The following is an 18514-nucleotide window of genomic DNA, read 5'->3' as shown; positions in this document are numbered from 1 at the left end:
CAGAGAAGTTGCAGCATTAGAAAATTGTAGCGAAATGCAGGAAGATTTGCAGCGGATAGGCACTTGGTGCAGGGAGTGGCAACTGACCCTTAACATAGACAAATGTAATGTATTGCGAATACATAGAAAGAAGGCTCCTTTATTGTATGATTATATGATAGCGGAACAAACACTGGTAGCAGTTACTTCTGTAAAATATCTGGGAGTATGCGTGCGGAACGATTTGAAGTGGAATAATCATATAAAATTAATTGTTGGTAAGGCGGGTACCAGGTTGAGATTCATTGGGAGAGTGCTTAGAAAATGTAGTCCATCAACAAAGGAGGTGGCTTACAAAACACTCGTTCGACCTATACTTGAGTATTGCTCATCAGTGTGGGATCCGTACCAGATCGGTCTGACGGAGGAGATAGAGAAGATCCAAAGAAGAGCGGCGCGTTTCGTCACAGGGTTATTTGGTAACCGTGATAGCGTTACGGAGATGTTTAATAAACTCAAGTGGCAGACTCTGCAAGAGAGGCGCTCTGCATCGCGGTGTAGCTTGCTGTCCAGGTTTCGAGAGGGTGCGTTTCTGGATGAGGTATCGAATATATTGCTTCCCCCTACTTATACCTCCCGAGGAGATCACGAATGTAAAATTAGAGAGATTAGAGCGCGCACGGAGGCTTTCAGACAGTCGTTCTTCCCGCGAACCGTACGCGACTGGAACAGGAAAGGGAGGTAATGACAGTGGCACGTAAAGTGCCCTCCGCCACACACCATTGGGTGGCTTGCGGAGTATCAATGTAAATGTAGATGTAGATGTACAGGAACACTCTTCTGAGTTTAAACACTTCCTCTGGCCACCAGACTCCCCAGACATGGACATTAATGAGAATATCTGGGATGCCTTGCAATGTGCTGTTCAGAAGAGATCTCTACCCCCTCATACTCTTATGGATTTATGGACAGCCCTGCAGGATTCATGGTGTCAATTCCCTCCAGCACTACTTCATACATTAGTAGAGTCCATGTCACATTGTTTTGCGACACTTCTGCATGTTCACGGGGGCCCTACTTGGTGTTAGGCAGGTGTACCAGTTTCTTTGGCGCTTCAGTGTACGAAAACAGTTTTAGATTTATAATGAACACTAGCAGACAAACCTGGAAGTGCTCAGGTATTCATTTTTGCAGTTTTATATTATAAATGGAAAAAAAATGAACAGAGTTTGTAGCATAATACTGAAAAAATTTCATTTCCATGTATTCGTGAAAACACCTTTGAAATTATGAAACAGTCATACAAAGAAATATACATTATGTACAAATATATAAGTGCAGCTGCTTTAAGTGACCACAACATGATTTTGTAAACATTCTATGGCAACACATCTCCATAGCTATATAGATGGTTATTGTCCTCGCCTAGAGCAATTTGTGCTTTGCAAGTGAAAGCTGTCAGAAGCGCTGCCTATAGTTAACTCAACTATAGGAGTTACTTAGGTGTAAAGGATAATTACAGAAAACTTCATATGACATTTTTTCACCCAACTCAGTGTTCATGACATCACATCTCTTGAACTATGCATTTTACAATGATGCAATTGTGCAGGTACATTCAGCAGGATGTGTGGCTACTGCATGCAAATTGTACCGTGAGTAGAGTTAGTAGCAATGAAGTAATAAATTAAAATGTACCTGATTTATATATTTAGATACAAGGAATAAACAATTGCAGTTTTGAATACTAAACAACAGTGCTGTGTTGTCACAACTGTAATTTTTTTACTGCACTTGAGTACTATTGAATTGGGAAATGTTTATGCCAATATTTGTGCCTTTATCTCTTCTCTTGGTTATCATTTAAACAGCCTGTTCCTTGTTTCTTCTTCATTCTTTCTTAGTTCTCACCTCCACTCAATCTATCATAAGTCTTCTTTTTTTCCTATTTGATACTTTCGCAGTAAAAAATTACTTCTTTTTTTATGTGCTCCTACTTCCTTTACTCCTCTCATATATAATTAAATTACTGGTATTTATAATTTTGATGTGTTTAATTACCTTTCCTTAATTTTAATTTATCTCTTTTGTGCCATGTCGACATACAATTTGTTGCAATTGGCATACTGGGCTTGTGTATAAAAATTGCAGTTTGATGATTATTAATTTTAAAAATTAATTAAAGAAACTAGACTGCTGATCACTGCTCAGAGTGCGAGGGAAGGTATGTTGTTGTTGTGGTCTTCAGTCCAGAGACTGGTTTGATGCAGCTCTCCATGCTAACCTATCCTGTGCAAGCTTCTTCATCTCCCAGTACCTACTGCAACCTACATCCTTCTGAATCTGTTTAGTGTATTCATCTCTTGGTCTCCCTCTACGATTTTTATCCTCCACACTGCCCTCCAATACTAAATTGGTGATCCCTTGATGCCTCAGAATATGCCCTACCAACCAATCCCTTCTTCTAGTCAAGTTGTGCCACAAATTTCTCTTCTCCCCAATTCTATTCAATACCTCCTCATTAGTTATGTGATCTACCCATCTAATCTTCAGAATTCTTCTGTAGCACCACATTTCGAAAGCTTCTATTGTCTTCTTGTCTAAACTATTTATCGTCCACGTTTCACTTCCATACATGGCTACACTACACACAAATACTTTCAAATACAACTTCCTGACACTTAAATCTAGACTCGATGTTAACAAATTTCTCTTCTTCAGAAAGGCTTTCCTTGCCATTGCCAGTCTACATTTTATATCCTCTCTACTTTGACCATCATCAGTTATTTTGCTCCCCAAATAGCAAAACTCATTTACTACTTTAAGTGTCTCATTTCCTAATCTAATTCCCTCAGCATAACCTGATTTAATTCAACTACATTCCATTATCTTCATTTTGCTTTTGTTGATGCTCATCTCATATCCTCCTTTCAAGACACTGTCCATTCTGTTCAGCTGCTCTTCCAGGTCCTTTGCTGTCTCTGATAGAATTACAATGTCATCGGCAAACCTCAAAGATTTTATTTCTATTCCATGGATTTTAGTTCCTACTCTGAATTTTTCTTTTGTTTCCTTTACTGCTTGCTCAATATACAGATTGAATAACATCGGGGATAGGCTACAACCCTGTCTCACTCCCTTCCCAACCACTGCTTCCCTTTCTTGCCCCTCGAGTCTTATAACTGCCATCTGGTTTCTGTACAAATTGTAAATAGCCTTTCACTCCCTATATTTGACCCCTGCCACTTTCAGAATTTGAAAGAGAGTATTCCAGTCAACATTGTCAAAAGCCTTCTCTAAGTCTACAAATGCTATAAACGTAGGTTTGCCTTTCTTTAATCTATTTTCTAAGATAAGTCGTAGGGTCAGTATTGCCTCACGTGTTCCAACATTTCTACGGAATCCAAACTGATCTTCCCCGAGGTCGGTTTCTACCAGTTTCGACTGTAAGGAATTCATGTTAGTATTTTGCAGCCGTGGCTTATTAAACTGATAGTTTGGTAATTTTCGCATCTGTCAACCCCTGCTTTCTTTGGGATTGGAATTATTATATTCTTCTTGAAGTCTGAAGGTATTTTGCCTGTTTCATACATCTTGCTCACTAGATGGTAGAGTTTTGTTAGGCCTGGCTCTCCCAAGGCTGTCAGTAGTTCTAATGAAATGTGGTCTAATCCCGGGGCATTGTTTCGACTTAGGTCTTTCAGTGCTCTGTCAATCTCTTCACGCAGTATCATATCTCCTATTTCATCTTCATCTACATTCTCTTCCATTTCTATAATATTGTCCTCAAGAACATCGCCCTTGTATAGACCCTCTATATATTCCTTCCACCTTTCTGCTTTCCCTTCTTTGCTTAGAACTGGGATTCCATCTGAGCTCTTGATAATCATGTAAGTGGTTCTCTTTTCTCCAAAGGTCTCTTTAATTTTCCTGTAGGTAGTATCTATCTTACCCCTAGTGATATGCACCTCCACATACTTACATTTGTCATCTAGCCATCCCTGCTTACCCATTTTGTACTTCCTGTCGGTCTCATTTTTGAGAGATTTGTATTCCTTTATACCTGCTTCATTCATTGCATTTTTGTATTTTCTCCTTTCATCAATTAAATTCGATATCTCCTCTGGTACCCAAGGATTTCTACCAGCCCTCGGCTTTTTACCTACTTGATCCTCTGCTACCTTCACTATTTCCTCTCTCAAAGTTACCCATTCTTCTTCTACTATATTTCTTTCCCCCATTCTTGTCAGTCGTTCTCTAATGCTCTCCCTGAAGCTCTCTACAACCTCTGGTTCTATCAGTTTACCCAGGTCCCCTCTCCTTGCATTCTCACCTTTTTGCAGCTTCCTCAGTTTTAATCTACAGTTCATAACCAATAGATTGTGGTCAGAGTCCACATCTGCCCCTGGAAATGTCTTGCAATTTAAAACCTGGTTCCTGAATCTCTGACTTACCATTATATAATCTATCTGAGACCTTCCAGTATCTCCAGGCTTCTTCCATGCATACAATCTTCTTTCATGATTTTTGAACCAAGTGTTAGCTATAATTAAGTTATGCTCTGCGGAAAATTCTACCAGGCGGCTTCCTCTTTCATTCCTTACTCCCATTCCATATTCACCTACTACATTTCCTTCTCTTCCTTTTCCTACTATCGAGTTCCAGTCTCCCATGACTATTAAATTTTCATCTCCCTTCCATACCTGAATAATTTATTTTATCTCATCATACATTCCATCAATCTCTTCGTCATCTACAGAGGGAGTTGGCATATAAACTTGTACTACTGTGGTAGGGGTGGGCTTCGTATCTATTTTGTCCACAATAATGCATTCACTACTCTGTTTGTAGTAGCTTACCCGCACTCCTATTTTTTTATTCATTATTAAACCTACTCATGCATTACACCTATTTGATTTTGTATTAATAACCCTGTATTCACCTGACCAGAAGTCTTGTTCCTCCTGCCATCAAACTTCACTAATTCCCACTATATCTAACTTTAACCTATCCATTTCCCTTTTCAAATTTTCTAACCTACCTGCCGAATTAAGGTGTCTGACATTCCACGCTCTGATCCATAGAATGCCAGTTTTCTTTCTCCTAACAACGTTCTCCTGAGTAGTCCATGCCCGGAGATCCGTATGGGGGACTATTTTACCTCCGAAATATTTTACCCAAGAGGACACCATCATCATTTAACCATACAGTAAAGCTGCATGTCCTTGGGAAAAATGATGGCTGTAGTTTCCTCTTGCTTTGAGCCGTTTACAGTACCAGCACAGCAAAGGCTGTTTTGGTTAGTGTTACAAGGCCAGATCAGTCAATCATCCAGACTGTTGCCCTCACAACTACTGAAAAGGGTGCTGCCCCTCTTCAGGAACCACACGTTTGTTGGCCTCTCAACAGATACCCCTCCGTTGTGGTTGCACCTACGGTACGGCTATCTGTATCACTCAGGCACCCAAGCCCCTCCACCAATGGCAAGGTCCATGGTTCATGGAGGGAGGAGGGGGGGGGGGGGGAAGGTAAGTACTAGTTAAGTAAGTTCTTTAATCTTCTATAATCTTTAGTGGCATTACAAAAGAGTCTGAGTCTGTAAGTCATTATACTTTGTGTTTCAAATAAATAACAAGGGTGGTGCTGTACAGTGACTGAATATAGGTCTATACCTAGAAAACCAAAAATGAGTTTTAATTTTTGGACTGTGGACCTACACATGTAGAGAAATAACTGCTAGATAGGAGGGTTATTCATTTTTGTACCAGTGGCTCATAACATAACACTAATGTCTACTTTGGCCTGTTCGTAGGCACACACAGTGTTCAACAGTGTCATAAATGATGAATATAATGCAATAATTTGTCTTCACATAGTTAGCCTAGACTTGGATGTTTACGGAATTCAGATGATGCAATTCATAGCTAAACAGCACGGTATCATGCCAGTTTGTGTGCAAATATGAGTGTACAAAGTAAGCAAATAATATCACAATCTTGAAGTTAAATCTAGAAAGAAAGAATTTATATTTGTATGTAATGAACAGTTAGTAAATAAGAGAACAATGAAGATACTATGAACGAAAAATAACAAACATTTCATAAATATAGTATAGAATTATTTTCTAAACCTCAACAATAGATACAAGATAATATCCAGAGGAAAAGAAGCAAATAAAGTAGCTTGGAAACAATATAAATACTGTAAAACTGTCCGATTATGTATGTCTCTAGCCCGGATACACTCATCACATGCCTTTAAAATCCTGTAAGGTCATAGCTATTTATAATAAAACTGACTTGCATTATATATGACAAATGTGAGTTTGCTAAAATTAAACTGTCTCAGTATACATATGTTATAAGAAGACAAGGTGAAAATTTGTAATGACATTGCCTCATGCTGTATTAAGTTACTGTACTGAGCAAATAGTTATATGGCAGAAAAAGGCGTTACTCCATTGGCAAGGATTGTCAAGATATTTGGCACAGGGCTGTTATTCGTCTGTTACAGAATGAAAGAAAAGTAATTTAAGAATTTCCAGCATGATGCTGTAAATTGTAGCTGTCATATTGTTTCATTACCAGTAACTCTACTAATTGTTTCAATTTCAATGAATCTTCCAAACACAACAATTTAAACTGTACATTATCAAAAATAATATATTTTATTTCATGAATACTGTGTAAGTGTAACAAGATAAAACATCTCTTGAAGGATAATTTGATTATACTAAAATTGTAAGAAATGCTTTTGTGTATTCTTACTAATTATTTTTAGTATGGCTTCAGACTGATGAAGGAGTTTTTTAAACAGTCTCACATTTTGCTTTTTGGTATAGTAATGCCACAGGGACACATAATAAATGTGGGGAACATAAGTTAAATTGCATGTTTTTGTAACAATATTGACTATACTTTTGGAACCTAACTTTTTAGGTGTCAGTCAGTCTACTGAAAAAAGATCGAAAATTTTCCCAATCAGTTTATTTAATATAAAGAATTTAGTACATTTTCTTACCCAATCCAGCTTTTTCAGAAGACAGTGGTAGTAGAAAGACTGAAATAAATGAAGAAAATGGTTATTATTTTCATTTTATAGACAGTCATGTGAAATGATTCAGTTTTTTAAATATTCAGTAGCTGTGTGAGAGCAGTGAGCCTTGTGAAATAATGGTAATTGACTTATACTAGTACTATTATATAGGATGACTAATAATGTGAAATTGTGTAAACAAATACATGCATGTGAAACAACTGTGGAATAGTTGCAGTGACTATTCAGGGTTGCCACAAGTTTCTCCAAGTGAAATTCCCTGATATTTTCCTGATTTCCAGACAAATTTTGAGATAAAAAAAATGTGTAAGGACTTCTGTATTTCTCCCTTGTTTGCACAAAAATCTTAATGGCTAACATTAACATCTTTCGTAATGAATTGTTTTTAGATGGAGAAAGCAAGTCGAATGGTCTACGTGTTTCATTAAAAACACTGTCCTTATTTTATTTCAATAAAATGAAACACATTTGGTGACAAAACAATATTTCTTTGCAGTCATAAGACGTATTTGAAATACCTTCACTATTTTCAGAAATAACCTCATAAGAAATTAGACCTCTTGAAAGAAGAGTATAAGGCAGGGAAGAGTTGTGTAAACCAGCACTATAGCTGACCACCAATAAAATGTTGGTTCTACTATGTTCGTTGTTGTTGGTTATTACCTGCTGTGTTATGTCTATTATTTTACAGGTATTGTGTGATGTTTCTTACAAGAAACATATGAGAACACAGCATACAAACCACCAGTGACTGCCACAATTTTCTTCTTCTTATTGTCCACACCTTCTAATATATAAACTACTTTCGAAGTGCCAAAACGTATTAAATAAATAAAATATTTATAAGAAGCTGCACTGTACGATGCACTTTGGTGAGACAGTCTCAATACCAGAAATCCATCCCCCATGGCTTCTGGCCTTCCGAGGAGCACCGCAATCCTGGGTCCATGGATAAACCATGAAAATCTATTGCATTATGCCACACACAAACAGACCCAGCCTGTGGACAGATTGGTGAGAGTAGATTCCATTGGCAGGGCCTGCACATTAGTGGAAACAATGGGCTTCAGATCGGCAGGCCCTATCTGTTAGAGATACCTTCAGAAATGGCCTGCTGTTGTGGCCTGTCATGGAAATCCACTCATATGGACAGCTATTCACTTGTCACAGACACCATTTTGATGAAATGAGACTGTGGTGATGAATCCATGCAGCAGATAACTTGCACAAATACTTTGAGAATCAATAATAATGAGGATAGGTATCAACTCACTGTATAGATGATCGATGAGCTGCAGACAGGCACATAAAGAAGACAATCACGCTCTCAGAATTAAATTTTTGGCTATAGCCTTTGTCAGAAAATGAGAGCACACACACATTCACACAATCAGTCAGACACAACTCATTGATGTATGACCACCATCTCTGTCTGCTGTGCCAACAATCTCTCAGAATCAGATCCAAACTAACAACACCTCATGCCTACCTGCCTCTTGTTGGCAGCTGATAGGCTAGCAGCAAATAGTGGTGGCTGACTGCAAACTGAGGGGAGAGGTAGGAAGGAGTGAAGCAGTAGGAAAGAGGGAGTAAGGAAGCAGCGGGCATATTGAGCTGCGCCCAATCAGTGACGATGTATGACATCTCAGTATAAATAAACCATTTCATCTACTGAGACAAAAACAGTATTTTTCCAGTGTTTTTGTCAAATGTCTCTGATATTTCCCTAATTTCCCTAAAACATCTGAAGTTCCCTGATTTCCAGAACTTGTGGCAACCCTGATAGTCTATAAAAATACAGTGATAGTAAAATTACAAAATGAAATCTATTTACATAAACTCAGAGGGTGCATAAAAATATGGAAACACCAGAACAGAACACATTACCATGCCTAATACAGTGTAAGAAAGATTGCCATTCAAATCAGCTTCCAGTCATCTCCGAGTGGATGGATACAAGTTCTGTAGGGCTTTCAAGGGGATCTTATACAATTCTTCCTGCAAAATAGTGGCAAGTCAGGTAACAATGCTGGAGATGGATTGTGGTCATGCACCTTCTCTCCAAAGCAGACCACAAAGACTCAATGATATTGCTGTCCAATAACTGTAGTTACCAGGTGAGATGTGCCAATTTATCCTCATGCTCACAAAACCAGTCCTGTATGATATGAGCTGTGTGAACAGGGGCCCTGCTGCCTTGGAACGCAGCATCACCATTGGGGTAACAACCATTGTGTCATGGGATGGACCGGATCACCCAAAGTGTTCACATAATTGGTGGCTTTAATGTGACCTCGCAAGGTAACAATGGGACCTATGGAATAATATGATACGGCTGTCCAAATCATCACTGAATGGGCAAGTAAACTTAGCCAGAGGTTGGAATCAGTATGAAACAAGACTCATCTGGCCAAATGACCTCGTTTTATTGATCTTATAATTAAATGTTTCCCTGAGACATTTAAGTCTCTTTATTGTCTATGATAATGATCAAACTAGAAGAAATGAGTTAAAATTTGTGCTGTGGGCAGGACTCGAACCCAGGTCTTCTTGCTTGCTAAGCAGAAATGCTAACCATTACACCACCGCAACACACCATTGTGTGTGTACAATGATTTTTACAGCTGTCATCCTCATATTTTTTTGTCAGAATCCTCTTCAGTGAATGTCTGTCATGATCACACAACACACGCTATGTCTGCATTGACTTAGTGAACAATGTGTATCCTATTCCGCAGTATGTGGTATGGATCTTCAATATGGTGCCTCTTGAAACACCAAGCACTTCATCTACCTTGGCTAGGGAAGCACCCACCATATGAGCACCAACATTTTGTCAACATTTGAAGTCAGTTAGCTCTGACATGATGCACTCACAACTACAAGGGACACTATGATAATGATGGAAACTGAAGAAATGAATTAAAATTTGTGCTGCAACTGAGACTCAAACCCAGGTCTTGTTACTTATTAGGCAGAAATGCTGACCATTACACCACCGTAGCACTATGGCCAACATTGTTGCATGGACTACCCAAGTCAAGTGCCCTTCCCAACACAAAATTCAACTCTTATCTTCAGCTTATTTTCGCCCTAAATTGTCACAATTGCCAGGGCTCTCTGGCTTTGGAATAGCACCCCAGTGTTGGACATAGAGGGGAAGTCCTGTACCTCATGTGATCTTATAGATCTTGCTATTTCAATACCAGGGAGCCCTGGCAATAGTGACAATTTAGGGGGAAAATAAGCTGAAGATAAGAGTTGAAGTTTGTGTTGGGGAGGGCACTAGACTTGGGTAGTCCATGCAACAATGTTCATCCCAGTGCTTCAGTGGTGCAATGGTCAGCATTTTGGCCTAGTAAGCAAGGAGACCTGGGTTTGAGTCCTAGCTGCAGCACAAATTTTAATTCATTTCTTCAGCTTCCATCATTGTCATAGATAAAGATGAGACTTAAATGTCTTGGGGAAAATTTAATTATAAGATCTACAAAGGACACTGTTTTGCCCATGACTGACACTTGCAAGGTGCTGTTTGTGGTGAAATATAACAGTACAACCTATGTTAAAGCTAGCATTTTTTGATGTGTTTCCATGTCTTTGTCCAGCTCCTGCATGTATGTGTGTGAGACTTTCAGGAAATATAGAACATAAACAATCTCAAAAATAATTACAAAGTCTTATTCAGTGTTGCATAGCATAAACATTTATAACAAATAATTTTACGACCCACACTTACCATGTGAGCATGGTGCTTATGTCCTGGTGAATGTGTTGTCTCTTCTGAGGAGGCTGTATCAGGTACTGTTTCCAACCTGATTGTTGCAGCATTGGGTGCCTCCTTTTGAATCACAAATATGTCTTTAGTTGGTGGAGCTGTAATGAAAGCAAGTTTCAGTGTTGTATAGTATTCAAAAATAAAAAGAATTACTCAAGTCCAATTTCAAAACTAAGAAGATTTATCTTAACAAATACTCCATTGTGGCTTGACTACTATCTATTTTCTAGTAAAAGGATTATAATTGTCTTATCTCAGAAGACTGATTTTATAATTCATTTATCTTTTGTTAATAACACAGTTCTAGTTTATCTTTTGTTGCTGGGGAACTGCAGCCTGAGTAGTTCATAATCTTTAAGATATGTCCTAGCAAATGAACTGGACCACTGTTTTAGACAATTTTCCCCAATTTGTCTGTTTTATTAGTGGTTTAATCTCTAAGTGCTGCTTCTCTTACCATCTTGATAAACAAGAATAACTCAATATGTATTTCTAGTAGGTTTAAAAACTTTTACAAAACAAGGCACTCTTTTAAAAAATTGTTAAGCTTTTGAAAACAAAATTATATGCACATTTCCTAAGAATCAACTTAAGCATACCATAATTATTTCTTTCATATAAACAAACATAGTACCATTGAGTTTTATATTGTATTTTTCACTCCTGCTATACCACCTGCTAGTTCATTGGGAACTAGTGAGTGTAGTAATTACATTCATTTGCTTCAATATGTATGAGTGTTAGAAGTGTGTGTTTGTCTTTAATGGGAGTATTTGCAAAATGCTTCTGCATTGACACCAGTGGTAAGATTTCCTGCCAGTATCAGTACAAGTTGTGATTTGGTACTCGCATGCACACACTAATGAAAAAATAAAGTCATAGCCAGAAGTAGCATACCCTTCCACATTTATAGCAATGCTGACTTCTACCATACACGTTACAAGATGCCAAAAGCATTGATAAATCGTGGTTTTAGTATCCCTGCCAATGGATATCAAGATGGCTGCAAAGGAGCCGGCATGGTTATCACAGCGTAATAGTACGGGGCACTGCCTTGGAGGACATGAGTGAAGTGTGGCCAGGGCAGAGCCACTGACTGAGATGTTTACCTGCTGGTGGCAATAGGCATGGATTGGCAGTTTTTACGCTGATTTCAACTATTGTGTACCAGTCTCTCATCTCATGCAATGCTCTGTCTTCTACAAGCTTGTGACAGCTGTCTGCATTGCCCAGGTTTGTGTTCATCTCCAGGCTTCAGCTGTACCCAGTATTTGGACTCGCTGCTCCCCTGTAGATTGACTCACACTTTGAGTTTCATCCCCTCTTCCAGGAGTCAGCTCACAGCTTGTTGTCAAGCTACTGTTGACTTGTACTGCATACATTTGTGCCAACAGTGGCAATTCACAACACACTGTCACATCTTGTATGGATACTAAAGTGGTGATGCAAATCCACTTAACAACATCACAGTGATGTTTAGGACTGGGGTAGGAGATGCACACAATTCTGACAGTGCACATAATATGACTGACATCACATCAAAAGCAATGTATGTCCTCTAAGTCTATAAGATAACTGCAGTGAACATTTTATAGATATGTCTTATACATCTACAACTCCTAGCTAATATTTTATGTTGTTTCCATGGAGGTGCATAAACACAAAAACAGAGAGGAACAGGTGTAATATGTGAACAGACAGAAGGTATATTACTGTGGTATTTAAATGGAAAAGAGGAAAGGATGTTATTTTGAGAATTGGTGATGGATGTCAGCTGAAACTGATAGCAGTGAGATATATTGGGAAAATTTTAGCATGTATTGAAAGGATAGCCTAATGGCAAATGGAGATGGTGTTTGTCACAGTAGACAAGAAAATAAAAGCCACCACAGAAATTGAAACTGCATGAGAGATTGTCTTGGCAAGACTCTGTATATAAAAGATGGGCATAAACTTTTAACTGGAACCTTCTACCAATAACAAGACTCACCTTCAGAGGCAACTGAAAACTGTAAAGAAAACCTAATTTCACTACTGCATAAGTTCCCCAATCTGACAATTATCACTGGGGGAGACTTTTGACATCAAACAATCAATTTGGAAAATTACAATTTTGCAAGTGGGGAACAAAATATTATTAAATTCATTCTCTGAGAACCACGTAGAACAGACTTTTGGGAAGCCCACTCATGATGGAAATATATTGGATCTAATAGCAACAAACAGACCTGACCTCTTTGAGGATGTTGACATAGAAACTGATATCAGTAACCATGAGACAGTTGAGGTAATAATGATTACTAACATACAAATGGCAACTAAAACAAATAGAATGATTTATATTTTCTGAAGTTTAGATAGATAGGCAGTTGTGTTGTACCTCAATAAGGAACTTGAAACAGTTCTGGACAGGAACATGAAAAAGACATGTGGCTCAATTTTAGAAGAATAGTTGACCATGTACTTGATAGTCATGTGCATAGCAGAACAATTCATAATGGAAGGGACCCTCCATTGTATACAGTCAGTGTAAAGAAACTTCCAAAGAAACAGAGACTATTGCATAACAGGTGAAAAACAAACAGGTAGAGATAGAGAGATGCTTAATGAAATGTGTTAGACTGTCAAGAGGGCAATATGTGAAACCTCCAGCAACTACCTTAGCAGAATATTATCAAACTGTCTCTCAAAAACCAAACAAATTCTGGTCATATTTAATGATTGTTAATGGTTCCTAAGTTAGTGCCCAGAACCCAAGGATGAGACAGAGGCTGAAATTAACAGTAGCAAATCAAAAGCAGAAGGGCTAAACTTGGTTTTCAAAGGTTCCTATACAAATGGAGATCCTGGAGTATTGCCCCTAACTGTCACACCACTGCAAAGAAGAGTGATTGTTGAGAAATATGTGAACTCACTGAAACTGAACAAAGTACAGTACCAGGACCAGACAAAATCCCTGCAGCTTCCATATTAATTGATGGCTGAGATAGCCTCTCTTTTAAATATAAACTGTTTATGTCCTTGAACAAAAACAGTTCCAGCAGTTGGAAGAATGCACTGGTCATATCTCCTCCATGTCAAATAGCAAGAATTGTTGAAACACTGATCATGTGAAACTCAACATGCACTTTTCTCACACGACATACTGAAAGCCATGGATCACAGCAGTCAGGTAGATGTAGCATTTCTCAATTTCTGAAAAGTATTTGACTTGCCACCACATGCTCCCTTATTACCAAAAGTACAATTGTATTAGATATGAAATGAAATTTATGACTGGACTGAGGATTTTTTGGTAGGGAGGATACAACATGTTATCTTGGATGGAGAGTCATCGATAGATGTAGAAGTAACTTTGAGTGTGTGCCATGGAAGTGTGTTGTATTGTGACCTTTGCTGTTCATATTTTTAATGACCTTACAGACAATATTAACTCAGACTCTTTGCAGATGATGCAGTCATCTAAAATGAAGTATTGCAAGATAAAAAACTGCACATATATTCAGTGAGATCCTGATAAGATTTCAAAGTGGTGCAGAGATGGACAACTTGCTTTAATTGTTAAGAAATGTAAAATTGTGCTGTCTGCATAACAAAAAGAGATAGTATCCTGTGACTATTGTATCAATGAGTCACAGTTAGAATTGATCAGCTCATACAAACACTTGGGTGTAGCATTTTGTGGGGATATAAAATTGAACAGTTATATAGGCTTAAGTGTAGTTAAAGCAGGCAGCAGAGTTCAGTTTATCTGTAAAATACTAGGGAAATCCATATGACCCATCCTAGAATACTGCTCAAGTGTGTGGGACCTGTACCAAGTAGGACTAACAGGGGGTAAAGGAAGTATACAGAGAACAGCAGCATGAATGGTCACATGTTTGTTTGACCCATGGGAAAAAGTCACAGAAATGGTGAAGAAACTGAACAGGCAGACTCTTGAAGATAAAGATGGACTATCCCAAGAAAACCTACTTACAAAGTTTTGAGAAACAGCTTCAAACATTGACTCTAGAAATAAGCTACAATTCCCTACATATAGCTTCCATAGAGATTGTGAATACAAGCTTAGATTAATTATAGTGTACACAGATGTATTTAAACAATAATTCTTTGAGTGTTCCATTTGTGAATTGAGAGAGAAAAAGTGCTAATAACTTCTGTCATGCACTCCACAGTGATTTACTGAGTGTGGATGTAATTGTAACTCACAGGGCACCCACCCCCTTCAGTGGGCATTGAAAGCCATCAGCACCACCATCACCGCCGCCAGCCGGTCACTGTTACAACTCGTCTGTTTCTCCGCCTCTGCTACTGTGGGATTCAGCTGCCAAAAACAGGCATGGCTGCAAATCTGCTATGCAGGATGTCCATGCAGGTTCCCCCCCCCCCCCCCCCCCCCCCAGCACCATGCTGAGTCAGGATTCAGTATGGTCATCTTTTTATGTGGCTGCCAGTAGCCATTCAGTCCTTTTGTCTTTACTCATAATACTGTGCACTTATCATATACAAAACTCTTCACTGTTATACTGAATTATTCTTTTGGCTTGTTCTTGGACAAACCAGTGACACTTGCATCAAAATTGGACTGTAAATACATACTAAACCAATGAAAATACAAAAAAAATGATGCACCCCAAATGAATTATCTGAACGGGACGGAAAGAGCTATCAGCCTGGAATCCCATTGACTGGAGTAGAACTGTCTTTAGTGATGAGTAATGCTTTGAACTGAACCCCAATGACCAGCACAGATGTCTTTGTAGATGCCCCAGGCAGCAAGTGGGATATCAACCTGACTGTCGCCCATTTTTACAGCCTGAAAACCAAGAGTGATGATCTGGGATGCCATTTCTTTCCATAGCAGGATCCCTTTGATCCATGGCATCCTTACAGCACAGTGGTACATCGCGGATGTTCTGCACCTTGTTTTGTTGCTCTTCATGGCACGCCATCCAAGGCTTACATTTCAGCAAGATTTTGCCAGCCCAAACATAGCAAGAGTTTCTACTGCTTGTCTTCATGCTTGTCAAACCATATTTTTGCCAGAAAGGTCACCGGATTTCTCATCGGTCAAGAACATTTGGAACATTATGGACAGGGTACTACAACCCTCTCAGAAATTTCTGACCGAGCGAGGTGGCGCAGTGGTTTGCACATTGGACTCACATTCGGGAGGACGACTGTTCAAAACCATGTCTGGCCATCCAGGTTTAGGTTTTCTGTGATATCCCTAAATTGCCCAAGCCAATGCTGGGATTGTTCCTTTGGAAGAGCACAGCCAATTGCCTCACCCATCCTTGATGTAATCTGAGCTTGTGCTCCGTCTCTAATGACATTGATGTTGACAGGATGTTAAACCGATTCTTCCTTTCCATATAGAATTCTGACAATTTAACATGTCAATTGGACAGGAGTTGGCATGATATTCCTTAGGAGGACATCTAACAACCCTATCATTCAGCGCCAAGCCGAATAACTGCTTATGTTAGGGCCAGAGGTAGACCGATGCATTATTGACTTGCTCAGTTTGTAAAGTTCTTTGACTTGAATAAATCATGCAATTTTTCTGAAACTGGAATCATTTGTTTATCTGTGCATGTACAACAAACATATCTACCACTTCTCGTTCCATTCAGATAATTCCTTTGTGGTGTATCCTTCTTTTGGTGACAATTGTGGTCAAACCTAGTGTCACACTTTGTGAACATGGATCCAGAGCAGCATCAGCCACTATCAGATGGTTGTTTATCAACAATTAGTACAGTCAACAAAGGAAAATTAGTGTAAAAATCGTGCAGTCACAAATTTTTTGCACAGTGCAAGGAGCGAGTGTCTTGAACAACATACTAAAAATCCTGAACAGTGGGGTGTGAGTGTTGGGGTGGGGCAGGGGTCACTTTTATATGTTTTTCTCGAATAACTTGAAATTCATGGCTTCTATGGAAAATATTTTCCAGCACAAAATTAGACTATGTTAAATTCCTTACAAAGAATGTTTCCCGTAGGACGAATAATTTCCACACTGAAGGGAATGGAAAAAAGGGAAGATTATCAGAAATATTGTTTTAATGGTATAAAATTAATGTTCATCTTTGAATGAAGTTGGTTAAAAACAACTATTAAATGTGTGGACCATGTCTAAGTGTAGTAGAGATCTATTAAGGGATAAATTGTCTTCTGGGGGTGTAACAGATTGAAGGGGGGAGTTGTGTGGGGTACAAGCACAAGGGAAGGTATGTTTGCGGATTGTGTTCATGTACTTCTCTCCTTCAAAAACCTGCAAAAGGAGAGAGGAGGTGATTCCTCACTCCATCTACCCCACTATGTCACCAGAAGCAACTACAGAGTGTTTCACAAAGTTACACTGATTTTCTTCAGCGCACCTTATCAATCACTGACAATGCACTGCAGGCACATGCCCACGTGTGTTCATTTTCCACAGAATGTGTTAATACCAACTACATGCAATTCAGATACACACCAATAATATTAACACAAGTAAAGCATACACCTATGCTCACTGTTATAGACTTCTACATGGGAAATTGATTCTTAGTCGCCTTGTACAGCAGCTGTAGTGTTCTCCTGGGAAAGGTGACTGCTTGATTTTGATTTGGCAGACAGATTACACCTACCCAGCATTTCCTGTCCTTATCTGAGTAGACAAAATAACTTCACTGAGCTTATGTTACTATAGTGGAGTTATTTTCAGTTTACTAAATGAGTGCACATGTTAACTAAGCCTGTGTGTAAAGTATGTTCTTGTAAACAATGACTGAGAAGTGTTAAGTACTATAATTTCCTGTGTGTTTGATTTGTAATTGTGTGGTCAGTGACCTATGTAGTGTTGGTGGGAAAGGGATGTCGCATCTTGCTGCTGTCTGTCATTGACAGCTTATTGTAATGTCATGTAATTATGATGCAGTGTGATGTGGTGGCTTAATGAATGACTAGAAAATTACTGCACTTCTATCATCTCTTCCATTCAGGAATTACTGACACTGCTGGAGTGAGCTGCACTGAATGGAGCCACTTACAACATATCCACAATATATCTTCCAAAACAGGTGTGAATATGTCTTCTGGAATGGGGCTGACCATGTTCAAGTCTAGAACAGTAATCTGATGCAAGGCATTGCTTGAATTATATTGAAGTATATCAAGTTTCATAACAGCTAGGTGACCTACATCTGATACAGAAGGATGCAATTTATGCCTCTGGGCCTCTTCAGATGTTCCAAGAGCTGAGATTGGGATGATGCATTTGTTACTTCTCAAGGAGCAAAAAGTATTCCGGACGGTGACATTGGAGACAATGAAATCGACATCGTTGAATACATATTGACAGCATGTTACACTTGCAACAGACTCTTCAATGTGGTGAACAGTTGATAGCTCCTGCTGTTCAAATTTTTTACTAATAGCTCACTTAACAACTGCAAATAAGTCCTCACTTAATAAACTCAAAATAACACCACTGTATAAACATAAGCTCAGTGAAGTTATTTTGTCTATTCACATAAGAGAGCTGGACAGAAAATGCTGTGGAGATATAGTATCTTTGTAAAGTGAATCTGAATAGCACTCGTTAGGTGGGGGGGGGGGGGGGAGGTGCCTTTCCTAGAAGAACACTAAAGCTGCTGTACAGGGTGACTGAGAATCAGTTTCCTTCCAGCAGTGTAGAACAATATGCAGGGATTT

At 38.8% G+C, this 18514-nt stretch overlaps 1 protein-coding gene across 1 annotated transcript in view; it reads right to left on the bottom strand.

Moving 5' to 3' along the window:
- The window catches only part of LOC124600425, a 126477-nt gene that overhangs the window by 22308 nt on the left and 85655 nt on the right, over positions 1–18514 (bottom strand). The window contains exons 5-6 of the mRNA XM_047136160.1: positions 10772–10908; positions 7000–7038 (exon numbers count right to left, since the gene is read on the bottom strand). Coding sequence (XP_046992116.1) covers positions 7000–7038; positions 10772–10908 — 176 coding nt within the window. The remainder of the gene's footprint in view (positions 1–6999; positions 7039–10771; positions 10909–18514) is intronic.

Source organism: Schistocerca americana, chromosome 1 (genome assembly GCF_021461395.2).
Source record: "Schistocerca americana isolate TAMUIC-IGC-003095 chromosome 1, iqSchAmer2.1, whole genome shotgun sequence".
In the NCBI taxonomy this organism is placed as follows: domain Eukaryota; kingdom Metazoa; phylum Arthropoda; class Insecta; order Orthoptera; family Acrididae; genus Schistocerca; species Schistocerca americana.
Note: the sequence above shows the minus strand (reverse complement) of the source record. Positions and strands in the feature narration are given on the sequence as shown.